The sequence below is a fragment of the Pseudorca crassidens genome, chromosome 6 (genome assembly GCF_039906515.1).
Source record: "Pseudorca crassidens isolate mPseCra1 chromosome 6, mPseCra1.hap1, whole genome shotgun sequence".
Taxonomy (NCBI): Eukaryota; Metazoa; Chordata; class Mammalia; order Artiodactyla; family Delphinidae; genus Pseudorca; species Pseudorca crassidens.
In genome coordinates, this window is record NC_090301.1 from 30,177,328 (window position 1) to 30,200,346 (window position 23,019).

Genomic DNA, 23,019 nt, shown 5'->3' on the forward strand with positions numbered 1-23,019 from the left:
AATCAGCCTGGTCTTGTCTAAACAGGTCAATTACCACTGTCAAGCAATGAGTAGTGCATCTTCATTTTTTTTAATTGAATGGAGGATTTAAAAAACTGATTGGAGGGAAGTTGCAACGAAGAAATGTGAATGCAAAATGATAGTAGGTATGTGAGAGCGAGAGTAAGTGAGAGCACATTCTAATCACGGAAAAGACAGAGGACGGAAGAGAAGCTAGCCGAGGATTTAGAAGGCAACCACATTCACCGGCTAGCCTCTGGTTGCCATGGAGATGACGTTGTAGATTTAAGCCCAGGGTAACTGTGGGGAACGACTGGCTAGAGTCCCATTTGATGTAAAACGGTGCCACAGCTTGATTCCCCCAACCATTCACATCAGATGAGAATCTGGCCCAGAGTGGGACTAGATTTTGAGCTTGCCAAAACCAGACGTGATCCTTACTTCTGAAAAATGGTGTATGCTTAACCTATGAAAAATTCCTCCTAGCTGCCTCCGTCAAGTAGGGGTCCAGAAAGATGTATCGCCTCCATCCATGTGATACCCCAGGTGGGAGCCACGGGCGGGAGCTGCTGCTGCCCTCTCCGTGCGCCGTTGGTCCTACTCTGTGCGTGGATCTCTGCTCAAGATGCAGACAAGCCTCATTTATATTTTCACGCCTCCCTCACGAGACGCGGAGCTCTCAAGCAGAAGAACTCGCTCTCGTCTTGGTTTCTACCTCAGGGTATGCACCAAGAAGGCCCTCCATAAATGCTCGTGATGAAAAGACTGAACTGAGGTGAAGATTCCTTTTTCTCTTTTTTTTTTTTTCGGTCCGCGGGCCTCTCACTGTTGTGGCCTCTCCCGTTGCGGAGCACAGGCTCCGGACGCGCAGGCTCAGCGGCCATGGCTCACGGGCCCAGCCACTCCGCGGCATGTGGGATCTTCCCGGACCGGGGCACGAACCCGCGTCCCCTGCATCGGCAGGCGGACTCTCAACCACTGCGCCACCAGGGAAGCCCTCCATCTTTTAATCATTTCATTACTGTATCTGCGAAAGCTCCCTTCCTCCTTCCCTCCTTCCCTCTCTCTCTCTGTGACCATATTGAAAATTATGCACAGAAACTGAAAGAGAAAGCAAGGTACTGAAAATGGCTCCTTGAAATGGCCAGCTCGTGAGTCACAAGGAACTGGTGTCAACTCATTATTCAGGTCACCAAGAGTATCTGCTGCCTGGCAACCATCCTGCCATTGGATTTTCATGTGGGCTCAGAAGAATGCACGAGCAACAGCAAAGTGTGCAGGGATGGGCTCCAAGTTCCTCTGTGCCACCGCCTCTCCACGGTGAAACCCATTCTCTAATGAGGCTGCAGCTCACCGTGAGAGGAAAGGCAGGCGGTAAATCCGCAGGGATTAACTTTCCCCTCAGAAGCGCCTGACTAGACCACAAAGCAGGAGCACAAATTTTTGTCAAGCAGAAAACTGTCACAACTGCTCACCTTCCCACCAACACCGCATAGTCTCGGTTCAAAGGTTTGCTTTCCCTCAGCCAAAATGCTGGTTCTCAACATTAAATACATCCCCTAGGGCTCAACGCGCCGGGGCTGGGGCCTTCACGTGACTCCTAAAGTGTGGCTTATGATAGAGACAAAGTTGGGGCACGGTGGGGAGGATCTAGGGGACCCGCTGGAGAAGAAGAAATCTCATTCTGTGGATTCCAGATTCAGAATCAGAGATAGACCCCTCGCCTCAAGTTCTGCTCTGCTTTGGAAGACAAACCCCACTTTATTATAAAGCCCTTTTCCCCTTTCCCGCTAACACTCGCCTCCCCAGAAATGATTGCCATGTAGAAAATTTTAGAGACAAAAGCCATTTGGTGGACGTCACATTGGTTCCTTAAACTTTTTCCTTGGACAGTTTTTGGAGAAATGAGAAAACATACTATATGAATTTGTGCTTTTATTGTTAAAGGAGTCAGAAAAGAGAGGATACACCTAACAGCCCTCCTCTCACCCCCCTCAGGCAATTTTTGATGACCTGCAGTTCGGGGCCAGAGCTTCTTAGGACATTCTCCAGCTAAAGAGACTCAGCTCCCACAGGCTGGTGGTTCGCTGGTTTGGAACCTGGCGGTTCGCTGGTTTGGAACCTGGCTCTGTGGCAGTCTTCAGGGGCTGTGTGCTAACGAGGCTGTGGTTTGCTAGCCAGAGAAAAGGAAGGTGATAGATCAATAGGGGTTAAATCCCTGTTCAAAGTGCCTTTGCAGATAACAGCAGCGATCCCAGGAATGTCTGATGGGTGGACGGATGGATGGATGGATGGATGGATGGATGGATGGATGGGTGGATGATTAGATGAATGAGTGGACAGATGAGTGGAGGAATGAACTTTGGACCTACATTCAGACTCCCTGGAAAAAATGTTGATGACCTAATGGTACTTCATAGAATAGCTATTCTTGGAAAGTGTTAGATCCTGTTAGCTCATACCATGCCTCTGTGTCAAATTGCAAAAAGGTGCCCCCTTTGGGCAGATGCTGCCTGCACCAGGTACCCAGGTTGGTGAGTGGCTGCATTTTAGCCCCACTTGCCCCCCTCAGCCCTATGGGATGGCTGGGCCTTTGCTTCACAACACAGGAGCCAGGGCCACGTCCCCCAGGATGGCAGAAAGAATGCAGGTGACTTCAACCTTGCCCAGCACCGGTGACGTGTGGACCTGAACGTCCCCTCTGATTGTTCTAACGTCCCCCACTTACTCACATACCTTGTTTTCCCCCCAACTGAAAACTGCTTTCAACGCCTCTTCTATTTTCCATTAATTTCTACCTTCTAATTTTCCATGAAGTTTTCTCATCGTGTGAGATAATGAGAAACAGAAATTTAAATAGTAACTCCAAGTGTATTTGCAAGGTTGAGCAGGCTTCCACCTGCAAAGTTCTGAGTCACCTGGAGAAAGCAGTAATGTGAAGGTGGAGAATTTGAAGTTTGAGAAACAAATTCTAAGAAGCCATGCATGGAAGGAAAATATGGGGAAAAAATGACACTGTCGGTAGCTTTCTTCCATTCCTATTGTGCAAATAGAGTTACAGAATGAATAAGCAATTGGGAAATGTGACCATAACTACAACTATAATGAACGGACACTTCCGGGGTGCTGGGCATTGGGCTATACGGTGAATCATCTTTATTCTTCATGACTTTCAGATGGGAGAGCTGAGAACCTGAGAGGATAAGTGATTTTTCTCCCAGTTCTACTTGTAGGAAAACTGAGGGGGGCGGGCAGCACACAGTGAAACCCTAGAGATGGCCCAGAGCCCTCAGAGGAAGCTCACACCACTGGGAAGTGGCAGGGTCAGGACGGGAAGCACGTGGACCAAATCCTCCGCCTGTGCTGGAGCCCAGAGGTCAGATAACCAAATCTGGCCCACTGCCTATTTCCGCACGTCTTGGAACACGGCCACCCTCATTACATATGGCTTCTGGCTGCTTCTGTGCTACAGTGGCCGCGAGTAGTGGTGACACAGAGTGTCATAAAGCCCAACATATTCACGATCTGTCCTTTTATAGAAAAAGTGTGCAGACCCCTGTTCTAACCACGTAGGGATGGAACACGAAGCAGCCCTCCCCCTTTCTGCCTCTTACGTCTGTTGGAAGCTGTCTGAGGACTGTCTCAGTCGAGTTCTCACTGAATCACCGGAAAGAGACAGCATCTCCTACAGCTAAGTTTATGACATGTCCTCCGGACCTGGAGGAGTCACCCAGTTTCCAAAAGAAATGTTTCGAAAGACACCAAAGGTAAATCATCTCTCTCAGAGGGGAACAAACAAAAAGGCTCGTTGCAAATCGGAACTGTTTCAGGCCTGGCCTGTCTGCGGTCTTTTATGCACAGGTTGAAAACGAAGAGCTGGTGAAGGGGCATTTCAGATGAAAGATTTATGTAATTTGTGAGATTAAACAAACAAAAGGGAAGGCTGGCTCCTCTAGACAAGTTTACAGAAGAGAGTCGAAGAATGTGGTCACACCCACTGATCTGTTGGGAAGAAGAATGCAGAGTGCAAAATTTCCCTGTGAAATGACCCTTCTGGGTTGCCTTGCACTCGGTGTGTGTGGGGATCGCCGGAAGGTTTCCACTCGGTTAGCAGGAGACCTGGTGGTCTCCCACATCTGTCTAACCCCCTGAACTCAGATCTGTGGCTGGCTGAAGTCTCAGACGCTTGTCCTCTCTTTGGTGGCACTTAGGCTACTTCTTTTATTTATTTATTTTTAACATCTTTATTGGAGTAGAATCGCTTTACGATGGTGTGTTAGTTTCTGCTGTATAACAAAGTGAATCAGCTGTACGTATACATACACCCCCATATCCCCTCCCTCTTGCGGCTCCCTCCCACCCTCCCTATCCCACCCTCTAGGTGGTCACAAAGCACCGAGCTGATCTCCCTGTGCTACGCCTAGGCTACTTCTTTTAAACTAAGGCTTGTCCTTCCGGCTCCTGGAGAGAGGAAAAGCCAGCGAAAAGAAATTCCTTCTCCCCTTAGAGAAACTGACGTTGCGGCTGTTTAGATGAATGGTAAACGTGCGGGGGAGGGAGCGCGTCAGGCCTCTGTGCCTTGAACCTCACAACGGATGCCTCGGCGTCCCCTCAGGCCAGCAGCCACAGCTAGGCAGTGAGCGGGTCCCACACTTCTCATCTCCAGGCTTCCCGGCTCAGCAATACCCAGCCCTGATCTGGCAGCTGGGCGCATCAGGGGGAGGGGGCCAAGGAGAAGGAGTCACACCCCACAGCTGCCTATCTGGAGCCCTGGCAGGGTTTAGGAATACTCCGCCTCTCATCAGAGGATTACTGCAGGAACGCCATTAACCCTCAATGTGTTTCGCAACTGCTTCTAGTGGAGAGAGCCGTGGGAGGGAGGGACGCCAGAGAAAGAGGGAATTTGAGGCCAACCCCACGTCCTGTACCCTGGGATGTGGCTCATCACACTGGCGGACAAAGCCTTGGGAGGCAGCCCACTGGTAGATTGACCGGGGATGAGGGTGGGGACAGAGAGATGGGGGTGGGAAATGGCGGAGATGGGCCGGTTGGTACCAAGTAAACAGAACTGAAAAACCTGATGCATAGGGTCAACCCCAAGCCAGCTCTGTCATTAGCTCAAAATGGGCCCCCTCTATGCCCAGGAGATAGCCTGTGCTGTCCACTTTCTCCTGGTTTTACCTGGTTGAAAACTGCCGAGGACTGCACAAGGTGAGACCCAAGAGATGGGCCCGACAGCCCTCAGAGCTGGTCTGAGGCATAAAACCCATGTTCACAGGCTTGAACAGGAGCTACTGATGTTCCTTTTAGCATCTATCAGTGGTAGACGCAGCACTTCTGAATCCTTCACTCTCACTGCCGCCGCCCCCGCGCCCCCCCCACCCGGGGACTGGGATTTCCATGGGTCTCTGACGGGTAGGGTATCAGACTCTGTCTCTCTGCTCCTGCTTTGTTCAAAGCCCACAGCCCCTAACATGAATAAGAACTCTTGTTTCCACTGCGACCTGCTAAAAATAACTGGCTAGTTAACAACGACAGAACTCTGATTATGGGCTTTATATATTTTTACTGGCTTCCTCATTACTCTTTTTACTTTTATTGGAAGAAGAAAGTGTTGGTTAAGAAAAAATAATCCATCACCTTAATTACACCCCTTTTTGGTTTTCCCCCATCCCCCGACCCTTACACACAGTTTTTCATTTCTAAAAGCTCAAATTCTAGAACAAGATACATGACGGCACTTTGTCTATAGTCAGTGATTTAAAAGAGAAAAGAAAGAAAGAAAAAAGAAAAGCACACCCAGACTACATTGTTTAGAACAACAGCAAAAAAAAACGTCTCTTTAGACATCACATGACAACACAGCTTATTCACTCTCTCCTCCTCGCCCCTTCTCTACATGGCTCTCTTTTTCTCCGTGGCTTGTTTCTCCTCACTACTGACTCATACCTCAGTATGCAATCAAAGTATACACCCCAAGCAGAAGACACAAGGCGATTTGAATTAAAAGAAAATGTTCTATGGCAAGAAATGAGTAAGAGGCAGAAAATGAAAGACACTTCAAAATATAAAAGATTAAGACTATCTAATAAGCCCTGGTCCAGAGGCCACTTTTGTTGCATTTCCTTAAAGATTTACCTGGTACACATAGATCTCTCCTAAAGAATAAGAGTGCTTCTGTCTCGTGGTTAATATATAATGGAAAAGAAAAACAACTCCAATTCAAAAAAACATACTAGCAATATATACGCCTGTTGATAATATTGTTTCACCATCAACTTTCCATATCCTGCTTGCCCAAACCTGATTTCTCTGTTTCTCTTTTTGAGTGAAAGCCTGGTTTAAGCCCCAAGGAATCCACACCCCCCGCAAGAGAGGGCTGCTGCCGCCCTGACCAGGAGAGGTGAGTAGGTTAGATAGAGCGAATGGTCCGCTTTCCTCGCCCAAATGGAAGGCTTCGCTCAAGTCAAAATCCAGAGGTGCCTGCTGAGGTCAGAGGTGCCTCAACCCAATAGAATCCTCCCTGGCCCTGGGTTCATCTGGCTACCAAGTCAGAGTTCCACATAAAACTTGCCGATGTAATTGAAACTGTCCATCGTCAACTCCTATCCTGCTCTTGACTCCTTAGCCGAGTCTCTGCTCCCCACAGCTTGGTTTCCTCCTTCCAAAGATGTTCGTTATTTCTCAAGACAACAGCCGTGGGCCAATCCATGCCACTCGTGGGCTGCCTTTGCTTAACCCCCAAAGCAGCCCATCGGGAGTGCACTGGAAATTCTTACCTTCGAGTCCCTAAGCCCTGTGTTTATTTTGGCTAAATGAGCACTGCGGCTCTGAGGCTATTTTATTTATATATATATATTTTTTTACAAGAGAACATGACCGGCCTGTGACGCACATGGTAAACACAGCCTCTGGGACAGCACATGTGCCCTGGTTTGTTTATTCTTTTACAGAAGCAAAGTGCTTAGCCACTGTACGTGTCATTCATGGACCCAGACATGTGTGCTCACACAGCACAGCGTCTGCAGCACGGGCTGTAAGTCTGTAACCAGCCTTTCCTGGGAGCTTTGAGTCTCAACAGTCAGTCAAAGTCATGTGAAACAACATAAGCAAGTTTCACTGCCCGAGCGTCCATGTTACCTTGGGTCCCGAAAGTTAGAACTTGAATTCAACTGTACTCCAAGCCGTTCAGTTTTGATCTCAGCTTTCCTTCCAATACTTTTAGATTCACATTAACATAAATCTCACACCCAAGGAGCACCAACAAATGCACATGAATACTCTTAATACTTTAAAATGTGTACCGGGGGGAGTGAGGATGGGGTTTAGGAGGCAAGGGAAGGTGAAAAGGAAAGAAAAGATATTCTACGTAGGTAGGTCTGCCGTTCCCCATGCTGCTGCCCTCTTCCTCAGCTGCTGTCTCAGGGCTGTGGCTGAGGAGTGGCAAACTGGGTGAGATGATCTGGAGTCACAGAGCACATCTAGGTGGCAACCCAGGAAGTCATCTCTCTCCAGCCAGGAGCTGGACAGGTTACTGAGAGTGAAGACAATGAGTCTGGACTTCAGACACGAAAATGACCTCCCTTACCTGTGAAATGCTGTCACCTGTGGGGTTAAGGCCAGCCAATACAAACAGGGCACCGAAACCCTCACAATGATTTGCATAAAAGGGGTTCCGTCCTTAGGTGAGGGTGAGTGTCTCTGAGTGCGCTTTCCCCCGCAGCCAACTCACGGGAAGCATTTATAGAGTGGCTTCTAAATGCTTCGCATTGGAACCCGGGTGGACACGCTAGCAGTGTCAACCAGGGGGACTGCAAAGAGGGCGAAATGTGAATGCACTGCAGTAAGCAGCACAGACGTTAGCATTCCCAAGTTTGGAGGTCTTCCTTCCCTCCCTGGATAAGGCAAGCATCCCACATTCCTCTTTCTTTGCCCTGCTCTCTATTTACCTTATTAGGGATAAAATGCCCTTTCCTGTTCTTCCGTCTTGTATTTCAAGTGCTCTAACTCCAGTCACCGAATGAGAGTCCTTCTTCCCTTAATCAGACACCAGCTCCTGAGTTTTGCAACTTTCCCCCCTTTGGATTTTCATTCCTTGTGTGTTTCCCCTAACTTTCTTCCCTCACAAAACTGCCCACCAGTGTACCTCACTGAGGGTTTAATTGAGACCGCTGCCTTGGTACCCTGTGACTGGAAAGAAACCATCTTCAGGCGAAAATAAATCATGGCCACCTCATTTCACTTTTAATTTACTACTGACTTTTATTGTTGTTCAGTCTCCCCACAGCCTCTCGTTTCTCACCACTCATGCATGTTCAGCCTCATTGCTCTCTGTTGGACAGTGCAAGGCTGAAAGTTTTATCTGTAACCTATTTGTCTCTATTACAGGTTTCTAAACTTTAATTAAAGAAGAGACAGTGAGGATCTCAATCCTCCTTTCCCTGCATCTACAGGTGTTGTTGGCGCCACCTAGCGGTGAGAAGGTGTGACATCTATTTTCTCTTGTGAGCGTTGTCAAATTTGGAGGCTTATTGCCTCCACCAAATTCGTATCACATGTGGGGAAGGAAAAGGCATGCAGAAATTTAAAAAGAACTTTTTTTACCTTTAAAATTCTCACCTGCAAAAGCTGAGATGGGTTCTGGAAAAAAAACAGAAAAAAGTTTGAGTTAGATAAGGGGAAGAAATAGGGTGAACAAAGGGTATGATGAAGATGAATTTCATCAAGGTTTTTATACTATCCCACGGAAAGTATCCCATGTCCTCCACATGCTCTAGCCCATGTCTAACACATCATCATCATGGGGGCCGGGTAGGTGGGGAAAAGATTCTCAAAGTTGCTTTGGAACAAAAAGTCCTTTATAGAGTAATGGGTCCCTGAAGCATTGTAATCAGTCACTTACCACAGATCACTTTCTCAGAGCCTGGATTACTTTTAGATGCCTGGGGCCCCGAGAATTGCCTGAAGAGACTAGGGTGGTCCCAGGTGCTCTGACATCATCAGGCACACACACACCTGGGACCCACGTGCCAAGAAAAGCACTTGGTGAGTTATTATCGTTACTCTGCAGACTGAAAGTAGGTCTCGTTCCCTGTCAGGATTTCCTCTTGCTTTGGGGAATGTCCAAGGCTCTGAGATGCACACATTTTACTAGGTGTGCTCAGCACTTCTGTCCAAGGTGACAGTGTCCTTCCTATGCTGGTCACCTGGCATGCAATGTTTAATCTTACAACTTTGGCATCTTAAGCATTAGAGATATTAGCCTCAAAGCAAAATCTAAACTCTTACTCCACATGCCATACCTTGCCCTGAAATTCATTCATGTAAAAGAGCTACTTGGGTAATTGTGTTATCGCTCTGGTATAACATATGTACTATTTTCGCTCACCAGTGAAGGCTTCCATTAAATCCATCAAACCTTTCCATCATGTAATTCTGACTGACAGTTGCTCTCGCCCTCTAGCATTTTCTTTGCTAAAAGCTGGAGTCTGATGATGGGGTCTTGGCACCCTGAATCTTCATATACTTAGTGCGTGTCTATTTCTGAATGGGAACGGGGATATAAGACTTCACCTCATCTCACCCCTCTCCCGTCCTGAACGCAGCCCAAGCTATAACTGCACTCACACCTCGCCTCCCGCACAGACTGGAGCTGCCCCACCCACTGGGTAAGAGCTGTGTTTGAAAACGATGTGCTGTCTCTTCTTGTACATCCCAGCCCTTGGAAGAGCCACAAAGAGACAGATATTCACGTACCCATACAGTTCTCCAGCGGGACATCGGTGCTTATCCGAATGTCATCAATGGCAATTTCTCCCGAACGTCCTTTTCCTATAACTCCCTCGAACACGATCTAGAAGCCGGAAGAAAAAGAGCCACGGTTAACTGAGCTTCCTTGTCCAAACAGTGCAAAGATTTCCAATTTTCTGTTAACTGCAGCTTAAAATGTATGTGTGTGTGCGTGTGCGTGTGCGTTACTGCACCTGGTACACATCTGTTGACCACATGGCTATGGTGCTTGAAATCTTAATTTAAAAAGAGTTGGTTCAAATCAAATGCATATTTGAGGTAATTAAAGAATACATATATAACAAAGTGATGGATATTGTTGTCCAGTAACCAGAATGTACTGACTAAAAGGACCACAATCAGAGCACGTTTAATGGAGAATCGAACTTTCCCTAGCCATTTTTGATATTTTTTCTCATAAATCTTTCAAATGCCCGATCCAGGTATTTGAAAACTCAGAGGACACGAGCAGGTGGGGGTAAGGTGAGAAATGTAGTATACAGGTTTGTGTCGCCTTGGGGGTAACACTGTCATATGGCTCCATTATTACAAGAGTAGGGAAGTGATTTTCCTTCACCACTAGTTTACTGAGCACCTACTACGTGCCAGGCACCATGACAGTTACAAAGCCTAATAAGAGAAGACCCTCTGACCAGGAAATCTCACCGTTTAGTGGGCGACACAAAAATGCCAACAGGTACTCGCAACACCGTGCACTGAGGTTTATAAGTGGGAAGGCAGGTGCGGGGGGGCGGTGGGGAGGGACTCAGGCTGCCTAACAAGCTCGAGAGTGACTGCAGGCAGCACACAGGAGCCCCTCTGCTCTGTGGTCTCCATGCCGCCCGCCCTCATTCTCGCCCTCCCCAGGTTCTCTCTGCAAACGAGCACATGTCCTCTGGCAAGCTGAGCGAGCAGTTGGCTGCCTCACCAGCCATCTGTTGCTGTTTCTCGTCTGGGGAGGAGCAGGTTAACGCTATGGCTGGTTCTCAGTCACCTCTTCCACAGTATGCCTACTCCTACCCAAGTTTCAGCCCCAGCTGTGCATACCCATCTGTGCCTCGGCGCTTGCTCTGTGGGGCAGAGATAATAGGACTCAACTCCTGGAGCTGCTGGGAGAGATACCACTCACTTAGGAGTCTCTCTGCTCTGCTGGCCACTAAGCACCAACAGCGACCCTCCCCTTCCCGTGTTTACACTTGCTGGGACAGGGGTGGGAGGCTGTTTCCCTCTCCTCCTCGGAGTCTGAGGGGCTCCACAGGCTTCTTTCCCTTGTGTGTGGAGGGTTTGTTTGTGTTTATTTCCCTGGCTTCTGCGTCCCTTTGTCAGCCTACCTGATAGCAATCTAAAATAAAATGGAGAGAAGAAACATTTGTCGGAGAAGGTTTCAGCAATATAAAAGGCGATAGGAGGAACAAAGAACCAAGTCTGGGTGTAGAGATAGGCACATTCTGAATAATAAATAAGAGTGTCATTTAGTTGCCATGGCAACGTGAGAAACACAATGAAAACAGCGGCGCTTAACCGCGTTCCCTAAAGATGAATGGGCACGGCCCTTTGAAATATTGAAACACAGATCACAACGATTCCCTCGGATCTCCGCAACGGTCTCCCGTCGCCACCCCACCTGGTACTCCATGTCATAGCTGGGCAAGATGATCCGCCCGTGTTTCCACTCGCCGCCCTGGTCCTCGCGGATGACCCAGAGGAGCTTGCTCTCCTGGCTGGCTTCGCGCACTACCTGCAGCGCCACCCCGCGGCCTCCCGTGGCTTGGTACTGGAACTCCATGCACACGGGGCTCCGCGGCAGGTGGACGGGTGGGCTGATGAGCCGCGCGTACTGGCCCTCTCTCCCGCCATCACTCTGCAGCCGCAAGAAACTCCTGTCATCTGGGGGGAAACAAACCCAAACAGGGGTTCCTGGTAAATAATTGGGAAAGACACCAGTTGGCAGTTGTGGTCCCTCCGGGGGGAAGCTGGGGCAGAGTTTGGGTGTCTTTTATTTATGAACTAGTTCTCCAGGCCCTGTGTCCCTTTCTTAGGGCTCTGGAACCCGGACTCAAATGCTGCATCCTCTTGAAGCCCTTTCTTGGGTCTTTCCGTCAAGAAGGTCCCTCCTGCCTATTTCCCTGCATCACTTCTTTTGCGCCTTTTACATACGGCGCCCGGCGCCGCTGGCCGTACGTCGTGGCTGGTTGTATCTGTACTTGTCTTTCCCCCCCTAGATTCCGAGAGGCCAGACCTACGTTTTACGCATCATCGGCTTACCCAAAGGGCCAGTGCACTCTAATGAACTGGATAATAAAGTGGTGACATGGCTGCTAGACTAGAGGATGTTTCTGGCCAGGTGGTTTATGATTCAAGCCTTTATCATCTTGGCTGGGCACTGTCCAAATGGAAGACATTTAAAAGCTTCTGTCTCCGACGGTGCTACTGGATGGTGCCTGGGCTCTAGTAACTGCAACTCGGAAGACTCACATCCCTGTTCAAGCAGAACAGGGAATGGTGGCAGCACAGGGGTGATTCAGGGGGCCTGAGACCCCAATCCCTTCCCTGACCAGCCTGGGGAGGCCTGAACTTGGCCTTCCTTAGAGAGCCAGGCAAACGCAGCCCCAATGAAAACAAGTGCTGTCATCATCACTAACAAAGGCTAAGTGTTTAGCAGAGAACATACACATATTGGGAAATGAAGGTTTCACCCATCCAAATGTTTGAAGAGCGTGTCTTTTGGCCGATTAGCTTTTAGATACATCAGGCACTGTGTGGGAGGCCGAGTTCCCGTTCCTGCTGGCAGACCCCATGCCTTGCAGACACAGGTCTGGGGACCCGCACCAGCAAATCCAGCTCGTGGAGGAGCATTCCGGCCACTTGCACGGAGAACAGGATGGCATCTGAGAAGAAAGTCTCACAGCCTCCTTTGGCCCTGAAACATCTTATGCTGAACACTTCTGCAAGATGGTGGGGGCACTTTTGCACCACGTACCCAGCACATCAGACACCTCAGGATCAGGTTAATCTGAGACTCGGGCACAGAGCTCTCTTACTCAACAGGGACTGTGAACCTCCCGGGCTTATCAGGGGAGGACAGGCGGGCACTCCAGAGCGCTAAATCAACAGGGTGCTCCTGGACCACCGGTTTGCTGTTGCTCTTCCTGCTGACATCATCTTTCTAGTGAGAGCAGAGCCTGTGACAGTCATCAGTGGCCCAGAAACAGCTCTTTCAACTCTCCTCCTCCTGGCCACGTCTCTCCCTCCTCCCTGTCTCCCCTAAGTCCCTACTGGTTAGATTCTCCAGGGTTATTGCTCTAGAAGCTACCCTCCCCTGAAGTCAAATTAGACCAGCTTAGGATGCAGAGTCGGGATTCCAGTTTGGGACTCCTTAACCATCCAGAACCACGTTGGTCTAATATCCCACAACACGGGACCTCTTCAAGGCCAAAGTCAGCACAGATGAGTAGGCAGCTGTCTGGAGCAGAGCATTTTAATGATGGCGATCTGCTGAGGGAGGAGACACTGGTGCCACAAGCAGACACGCAAACAACTCCTGAACCTACGCTTCTCCTATCAGATCTCACTACTGCCACTATTGAGGGTAATAATTCTAAGTCCTATTTGCATAATGCTTTACAGGTTACAAAGCACGCTGATATGCATTCATAATTTAATCACTGCTATATGCTTGCGAGCTAGGTCTTACTAATCTTATTTTGCACAAGATGTAGAAACTGAGGCTCAGAGAGGCTCAAGTGACTTTCCAAGGGAGAGAAGCTAGTGAGTAGCACAGCTGGACTTGACTCCAGGTTTCCCCACATTCACGCAGTAGGCCCTTCACTTCAGCTGTGACCCCAGTACCTTGTCCCAAGTCCGTGTAATCAATCACATGCTATTCAAGGCAAACTGGCTTCTCTGCTGAGCGCTGTTGCCTTTTCTCCATTTACCTGTAATTCTCTGCTCCCCGACCCCCATCCCACCCCTTTTGCCAGTTCTTCTCCTAACCATTCTGGCACATTTCAACATTAATTCCTCTCTTCTCTCAACAACTCGAGCATCTACTGACCACACCACTGATTTTACCTTGCTTTAAAAAAGACTGGAGACCATTTTTCATGTGTTTCAGCGGGTAAACACCCACTGCCTTGTACTGTAATTTAACTGTTTGGTGTGTGTGTCTTTCCTATTGCCCTGGTTAGATGTAAGGTCCTGGCCTTACACATAGAAAGGTTAATAATGCTTCTTCTCCCTGTCCCCAGACAGTGACAAATATGTGCCACCACTCAGGAAAATTTTGTCCCCATGAATGAATGAATGACAAACACATGGATAAAGAATGCAGTGAGGCTGCCCATTGGAAACAAGAACAGAGGGGGAACCACCTGGCCTCTGGTAAGCCCTCAGGTTCATATAATCTTCTCTCACAGTTCCCTCCCAGTCTACTGAGCCAACAGCCTTTTTCAAAGGTGAGGGGATTTTTTTTTGAGATGCTCTGCTTCTTATTACGGAACATTTATACTGCAGTATGAGTACGTATAAAGAAAAAGGTACAATAGCTTTTGCAAAGTGAATATACCTACAGTCAATAGGTAGATCCCAAAACAGGGTGACCTGTGGAAGCACCCAGTCCACTGAGCCACCAGCGCGAACCCCCCAAACGCTCCCAGGCTCCAGGCATTTCCAAGCCTTTACTGTTTCCACCCGTATATAAAGGAAACCAGATTTCAGAGACTTATCATTCAGCCTTCTTCCTTCACAGTTTCACAAATAAGACCCACTGGCTGCCTGAAAATTGCTTTGGCAGAAATACTGTCACTTGTGTGAATTTACATTCCTAAGCAGCAGGGGAATCATAGCATAATGGTTAGAATTTAGTAAGTAAAATGTGTGTGGAGGTGTAAAGAGCTGGGCTGGCTGGGTTTTATCCGGTCTGTTTTATTTACCCATCCTGTTGCTAAAACTTCAGGCACGATGAGGCCAAAGGTTTCGCAGACTGCCTCTCCCGGGGACCTGAGCTGGCCCCCTCCTCTCTCCCTCCCTTTCCTCTCCTCTCTTCCCTCTCTCTCTCACAATAAGATGATAATCACTGTGCATGATTTAAAGGACCACTGGAAGACCAGGGAGTTAATGCTGGTGGCATGCTAAGCACGAGCAGCTGAAGGATCATAATTCAGTGCTGACATCTGAGCTAATCCACTAGTTTGCAGAATCTCAAGACAAGCAGGCCTCTGAATTTCACTTAGTGAAATCATTTGTTCCCCACTTGTCTGTTAAGTGCTATGAGCTCGAGGGAAGAAAGATGATATGTAAATTTAAGGAATTAGCAGCAGACATCAGTCAGAGGGACGCTGAGCTGCAAAACGTCCCTGTCTGTCACTGACAGGGGACTGATTAGAAGCAGGACATCATGAAGGAATGGCTTCGGCCAGGAAAAGCCCAGAGACGGGGAGAGGAAGAGTAGGGGCAAGAGAATTGTTGTGACCTGAGCACCTCTGTGTGCCAGATATCACACTGGTGGCTTTGCTGCCTTCCGTAATCTTCCCTGTGAATTAAGTATTACGTTCTCCATTTTTACCAAAAAGGAAACAGAGGCTCAGAGAATTGAAGTCATGTGTCCCAGACCACTGCTAGAGAGTGATGGAAGTAAGATCTGAGCCCTGACTGGACTGAGAAAAATCGCCAGAAACTCGCCTCTCATCTGGGCTGGAATCCTAATGTTCGCTAGTCTTTCAAAGCCTCAGCCTTCCCATCTGTGACATGGATATAATAACAGCAATACTGCATAGGGTCGTGAGGAGGAGGAAGTGGAAAGAGCCTTGTAAGGTGCTCTGCCTACGAACAACGTTCCATAAATGCTCTGTCCTTCATTTCCACTGCCATCACTACACCCACTGCCTCCTGTGCTGGCCTTTTTGTTTCTTTTAGAAAGAAAAAGGGTCCAAAGAGCACCAATAACCTGGGAGGACCGATCCAAGACTCAAAGGAAGTAAGATTTGGCTCAAGGACAGTAAAGATATTCTCTGGAATAAGATGGTTCCCAGATCCATCCTAACTCCAGAAACCAGCCAGCCTCAAGTTGTACATCAGACACTGTTTACCACATGCTTTTGGGTCAATCTACAGTAGATGAAATAAAATAATACATGATTCTGGAATGAGAGCGGGACCTCAAAAGACCATTTAGATGGGGCCAGCCCTGCTGCCCAGAGGAACCATGCTGAAAACATCCGCAGAACAGCTGTCCACCCTTCGCTTTAAATTCTCCAGAGGAGGAGTTTCCATAGGCCATGCTGGCAATGTGTCTTCTGGGTCACAGCCCTAACTGTCAGAAACTTCTTAACTTCATTTTTAAGTTTTCCTACTGTCATTTAGACACATGTCCTCCTTCTATTCCCGACGGAGCGCAGCCAATTTCTGTCCTCTGACTTAGAAACATTTTCACTCGCGAAGAATTAAGACCCTGGTCTTCACTTCCTCAGGAAACACAACCCTTGCCTCTTTAAATGGCCGCTATCCAGGGCTTTGGTTGTGGCAGGTCTCCACGTTGACCCTTCGCCAAGCTAAGTGCTTCAGTTCTTTGAAGTTATGGCACCCATATACGTGCTGTGAGCGAAGCACGTGTGCTATCAGTGGAGTTTGTTCTTCTAGAACATTCTAACGTATGGCTTACCACTGCCAAACACAGAGGAAGTTTTAACAGACAGTGGCTGTTGGTGACTTGATAGAGCAAAGGGTTGGCCTGGCATGGGTGGGCTACTTTATTGATTTACTTAGACTTTAGGGGAAAAGCCCTTTGGATTGTTAAGAGGTCCCCAAACATGGCCAGCTAAGCGTCAGCTCTACCTGCTGGAGGCTGTCTTCTTGTTTCTGTAGCTGATGGCAGTGATGTCGGCAATGGATAGCTTCCAACGGGAAACAATGCAGAGGAGATACATTTAGCAGTAGAAAGAGAATGAAGAAAAAATGTTCCAGAGATACAATCCGTCTCCCTCCCAGACCTGACCTGTTTGGGAGGCGTTTCGCTAGGTTCTTGACTCAAAACATCTGTTGTTGCCCATGACGCAGGGAAAACAATCACATGGGAATGAACAACAGTTCAAAAGGGCAGAGAGGAAGTGCAGAGGACAAGGTCATTCAGCGTCTTAACCTGCTGCTGTCTCTAGAAAGGGTCTCCTGACATTTCACCTGGCGATTTATGACCACATCTGGCTTCAGCGGATCACGTGACCACTTCTGGCCCCACAGCCATGGAATCAGTGGTGCCGACACCTTACCAAAGCCTGAGATAAATCACCAGTCTGATCCTCCAGGCTATCGCAAAGCCAAACACACCATCTGTCCAACACACGCATCTCCTGGCTAGCATCTTGCCCTCCTACTAGAACAACCATCTGAAAGAATATTTAGTGCTGCAGGAGATGGAGTCTCTTTGTATAGGTCATGCTTAAGACATGAGTCAGCCCCTCAGCTGGCCTCCCAAGGTCAGACCATCTCTGCTAAGGTCCTCAAATTAACAACCGGCTAAGGGAAACACTGGCTTTGGATGAACTCGGCAGGATGTGCTCAAGGTTTGCGACTGACCATCTTGTGGACATTTGAGGTTTCAGGCCTGGGCTTTGCAGGAGTCTATCTTGAGCTGCTTTTTTGGTATGTCGGCTTTCATGAAGGTTTGCAATCAACTCAGTCTTCTTATCACTCTGCCCCTTCATTATCAATCTTACACACTCAACCAATCATGACTTTCAGAATAAAAGGAAGAGCTTCTCCTCTCTACTGCTGTCTTTTCTACAAAGTCAGAGATGTCTTCCTTCCTATGCTCCTTAAAGAAGGGCCTCTATGCTTTCCTTTTCCAGTTGAAGTTATTCCTTAAATATGGCTTTCTTTTAGCCCAGCTGTTCCTGGTCTTTAATTATCTAGCCTGCTCTAAGCCCGAGAAGTTCCCGTCTCCCTATCTGTAGTGGCTGTGCCCCAGACACGCCACAGCACCCTCTTTCTGAAGGCAGTTCAAGCTGATGCCAATCCCGTGTCTGGATTGTTTGCTGCCATCGGTCCCACCTATGAGGAAGGTCTTTTGAGTTAAGAGAGTTGCTTTTTAATTCACAGAGTCCCTGCTAACTCACCGCCCAAAATCAAGCCCACTGTAAGCAAGTTGACTCATGAGTCACTTTCACTGATTTCTTTGTGACTGTCTACTGACCATACCCACTCACACTTAATCCTTTTGTGTGTATGTCCCATAGTGAACCACAGTTCTGGTCCTCCACTCTCATGGGGTTTATTCAGTGGCCCAATCCGCATCAAAACAGCCCTACGAAAAGTCAACAGGACTACCACTTACGTCTGATGGAAGAGCCGCCATTTGTAAAATTTGAATATTCCAGAACCTTGTATTCTTGACTTACTCTCACTTGTTTTTGAACCCAGAGTAAAGGTTCTGGTCTCTCAACCCAATAAGCATATAAATGCAGGTAGCCAAGGCGCTGTCCTTTTATAAAGGCATACTATTCCAAATAGCCTTTGCCTGTTTTCTTTATGTCACTTCCATGATTTGAAGTTACTGAAATGAAGTAATATTGTAGCCATACTTCGTTAGGTCAACAAACATATAAAAGAACGCACATTTAGGGTGACCACACACTTGAGGATTCTGAAGCTGACCTGGAACAGTACCCTTTATCCCTAGTCTTGTCTCATTCCTGAAGATAACAACAACAACAACAACAACAACAACAACAATAAAAATAAAACAATTATTACTATTATTGCTATTACTTAGTATTTACTCTTTTTTTTTTTTTTTTGAGGTATGCAGGCCTCTCACTGTTGTGGCCTCTCCCGTTGCGGAGCACAGGCTCCGGACGTGCAGGCTCAGCGGCCATGGCTCACGGGCCCAGCCGCTCCGGCATGTGGGATCTTCCCGGACCGGGGCACGAACCCATGTCCCCTGCCTCGGCAGGCGGACTCTCAACCACTGCGCCACCAGGGAAGCCCCGTATTTACTCTTTTTGATTGAATGAAATAGTTCCTATACTGTCTAATAGGATGTTACTTTATGATGTTACTCACTGACGTACAATGACAGTGACAAAAAATGCCAGGCACTGAACACTCCCACCAAGGGATCATGGAGAAGGCACATCTCCCTAATTATTTTCTCTTGGTTTACACCAAACCAAGGAGCAACAGAGTCAGCAAGCACCCTGGAAGTTACTCTTCACGCCAAAAGGTGCTCCAGCTGTGCTGACCAAGACAGCATCCTGTGATGATGGACGTGTTCTCTATCTGCACCGTCCCACACAGAGTGGGTACTGAGCTCTCGAAATGTGGCTGATGTGATGGAGGAACTGAAGTTTTATCTGTATTTAATTTTAATTAAAATTAAAGTAGTCACGTGTGGCTAGCAGCTACCGTATTACACAGGGCAGGTCTAGACACACGGGCTCACCATAGCATCTCAAGGCATTTTTGCCTTGTTCCTTAAAGAGCTGAATCCGATCTTCCTCAAAATTCTGTTTCTGATCAACGCACTTAAGAATATCTGTGGGAGATACAGCTGCTTCCACTAGGGGAGACATTTTCTGTGTCATTGTAGTTACAGAGCAAAGGCAAAGTGCTTTCTCAGAGAACAAGGTACTAGCTCCTCTGCAACCACCAGGGGTCACTGAATTCGGAACAGGGTCCCCAGGGGCTGGTATGAACACACTCCAGGCTTCTAAGCCACAAGCAAAGAGCTAAAAAAAGAAATTCTGAATATCTTGAAAGACTATCTTGAAAAACAAAAACAGTGGAATAAAACCAGTGGGTGTCTTGTCAGCCTTAAGCAACTATTACCACTAGCCAAAAGAACAGAACTAATTGCTTACTTAAAAGGAAAAGAAACAAAACAAAACAAAACATGAGAAAAGAACTAAATCAGAAAACATCTAAGGAATGTAAGTAGTTTCCACAGGCACTTCTAATCAAGTAGGCTGTGTAGGATATTTCAACATGGCTGTTGCCTGTTTTCCTCCCTTCTCCCTCTGCACTGGGTGAGGACACCTCCTTTCTTGTGTAATTACTTTTGTTTACCTATCTAACAAGGAGATAAAACACATGGCACACTTTTCTTAAAGAGTGGAGTGGTCTCCTCTTTGTGGAGGGGCGAAGTGCGGGTGACACAGCACTTTCAGGCTTGACTTGGAAGGTCCCGGGACTCTGAACCCGTTAGCATTTGCCCTGCCCCTAACCAAGCACAGCTGTTTCCTTTCTCCCAACTGCTCTCCTCGGGGCTCCAATTTTTTTGAAGAAGAAGAAAGGGCCACCCTGAACAGAAAGGGCTCTCTATCTTCTCCTGCTTAGAGTCCAGTATCATGTTTTGTAAGGGGAAGGACAATGGGAAATACAGCAAATGATTTTTAAATCATCAGAGGATGGACAGAAGGACTCTGAAGACAACATTATGATTCTGTTTTCTGGAGGCAACATCCAAGGGCCACTTTTCCTAACTTCAGGGATTCCTTTGGAACAGGAAAGTAATTATTTTCTTTTTCGATTTCTTAAGGGAGAAACAACATTAGATCTAGCAGTTCCTTATGGCCCTAATTTTCTTTCTGTCCCCAGCCAGCCAGCTAAAGGTTGGACTTCTGCCCGCTCTACAAGATTGCTCTGAAGAGCCTTCCCAAACCGCAGGGTGTAATGAATCAAGTGGAACGCGGGCAGGACGAGGATTCCCAGCCAGTAGCCGGGGTCAACCCACGGGGCATCAGGTGAGGGTGAGGGCTGGGCGAAGAGGGGGCAGAGGGGAACCGCATCAAATGGAGAGTAGCTTAAGCTCTCCCCGAAGTGTCACTTGCTAACTGGTGGCCTTGGAGTCTGGACAGGGCTGACCTCAGGCATTCTTAGAGAAAATCTGCTCAGAAGAGTGCAAGGGAGGAAGTGGAATAATTAGAAAGAACCTGAGGATGGATGCTGAGTAAGAGCCAGTAAATCTCCCCTTGCTGTATCACCTGCATCCCTTTATTCAACGTGCCTTTGCCAAGCTGCCCCCTTATACAAACACCTCACACACACACACACGCATATAAACCACAAACACACTCAAACATAAATGTACAGACACACACATACACATGCATATAAACCACAGACACACTCAAACATAAACACACAGACACACACACAGATTCATACATGCACACAAACTAAACGCATGCATATACATACAAACACACAAGATCTACACATAAAAACAACATATGCACGTACACACAAAACCCACAAACACCTTGAGAAAGAAAGACATACACACAGCGCACAAATGCACACGCATAAACATCACACATATACACACAGCGCACAAACGCACACGTATAAACATCACATGTACACACAGTGCATAAATGCACACACATAAACATCACACATGCACACACATAAACATCACACGTACACACACAGCGCACAAATGCACACGCATAAACATCACACGTACACACACAGCGCACAAATGCACACGTATAAACATCACACGCACACACACAGCACACAAATGCACACACATAAACATCACACGTACACCACCCCACCCCCACGGCAAATTTTCTTTACGTTTGGATAAAAAGTGGAGGTTGGGAAAACAACCAATTAATTGGGCCAAGTCTCAAAGGAGAGGAAATGAAATGAAAAATCCAGGCTGGGTTATAAAAATAAGTATTTTTTTTCCAACGTGCAGGAGGCTCATTATATTAATTAAACATTATTGCAGTGAGCGAGGGGGGAGGGTGATTAACGCTGGGATGAGGGTAAGTGTTCTCTCCTGTTGCCTGAGGCCGTGGTGATCTTCAGATATTAATCTCTCTGAGCACTCAAATCCTGAAGAGATAAACACTTGAAATATGAAAATGTTTTTCTCCGGAGCAGATGCTGTGACCCTCCGGGAAAGCAAGCGCAGGAGGCAGCCCGCGGAGAGCGTCCATCCCACTGCCGCCCCTGGAGACAGGGGACACGGCCAGTCCTTGGGGTGAGGGGCAGCAGAGCGGCTCTGGGGGACTCTGAAGAAGGGGAGGTCCCTCCCCCCTTTCATTCTCTAGGCAGGCAACATATGATCTACTAATTTCCAGAATTAAGCCCTTCCCTCTCAAACGCTTACAGGGGGCCCAAGATCCAGGAACACTGAAAGCTAACACGTGACATGCTAGAGCAACGTATGCTACGTACTGGCTTGTGAGAGCCGATTGTGGAGTTTTCTGGAAGTTTGCAAGCCTACTGTGAAATTCAAGCATTGTTAACAATTGAATTCTATAAAGTTGCAATGAAATAAAGTATATTAAAAAAGAAAGGAAATAAATTCTCAAAATGCAATACTTCCTAATTATTTTAATACATTTTACTGGTATGCATGATTCAGAAGTTATTTGTATCTCTGTTATCTGTGTGAGGGAAAAGAACTATCTAAGGCTGTGCTGCTGTACTTCTCAACTCCACCTCCGATGATGTCACGTTGGTAGCTTGCATTCAACCACAGTGGGAGGATTTACACCACGGACAGTGGCGAACATTAATTACAAAGCAGATTTTTTTTTTTAAACCTGGAGAGCCGGTCGTGAAACATTTACCAGAACATCACTGTAAAAGCATGCCACAATGGAAAGAGTGGACAACTCCTGCTTAGAAGGGCTAAAGGCAGCCCCTCTCTACCAACAGTGCCAGGAGAGCCTCTGAAATCGGGCTCTCTGACACCAAGAGGGCGGCTTCACAATATTCCAACGACTGGCAGCAACACTCTTCAGGAGGCCAAGTGCCAGGCAGCTCTGCTAGACACCCATGGGTGTGGCAGCATTTCAGGCCCTCGACTTGGTTTTCAACAGAAGTGATGATACCCTCCAGAAAGTATCAGTCAGACTTGGGGCCAGGAGTTTCCCAATGAGCCATTTTAGGAACAATGTCCAGCTTGGAGTCACAAGGGGCTCTGTGATGGTGGCATCGAGAGCTGGCTACGGCAACAAAGGGACATTGACTCATCCCCTCTCCTAGGACCTCCTAATTGCTCTTTCTTTCCTCTTCTTTGATCTTGGCCTCTCTCGCTCCCTCCCAGCTTCCAGGCTGCTCTGTGATCACAAGAGAGGGCCAGGAACCGCCAGCCAGCTATTCTGTCGGGTGACACTGTCAGTAAAGGCCGGTGGTTTGCAGGCAAAGAGCAGAGGATTGTTCTGTGAAGTTATGAAGCCTGTCAGGGAATGTGGAGCTGAAAAACATGGCGCAGGC

General features: G+C 47.7%; 1 protein-coding gene across 7 annotated transcripts in view; it reads right to left on the reverse strand.

Moving 5' to 3' along the window:
• NRP2 (neuropilin 2) overlaps positions 1–23,019 on the reverse strand; it is a 114,768-nt gene that overhangs the window by 21,840 nt on the left and 69,909 nt on the right. For 2 of the 7 annotated variants that reach the window (XM_067740864.1, XM_067740866.1), the window contains exons 13-15: positions 11,414–11,676; positions 9,757–9,853; positions 8,605–8,640 (exon numbers count right to left, since the gene is read on the reverse strand). In XM_067740864.1, coding sequence (XP_067596965.1) covers positions 8,605–8,640; positions 9,757–9,853; positions 11,414–11,676 — 396 coding nt within the window. Of the gene's footprint in view, positions 1–8,604; positions 8,641–9,756; positions 9,854–11,413; positions 11,677–21,449; positions 21,628–22,034; positions 22,982–23,019 lie in introns of those variants that run through there. The other 5 variants (XM_067740865.1, XM_067740868.1, XM_067740869.1 and 2 more) reach the window with 4 other exon arrangements.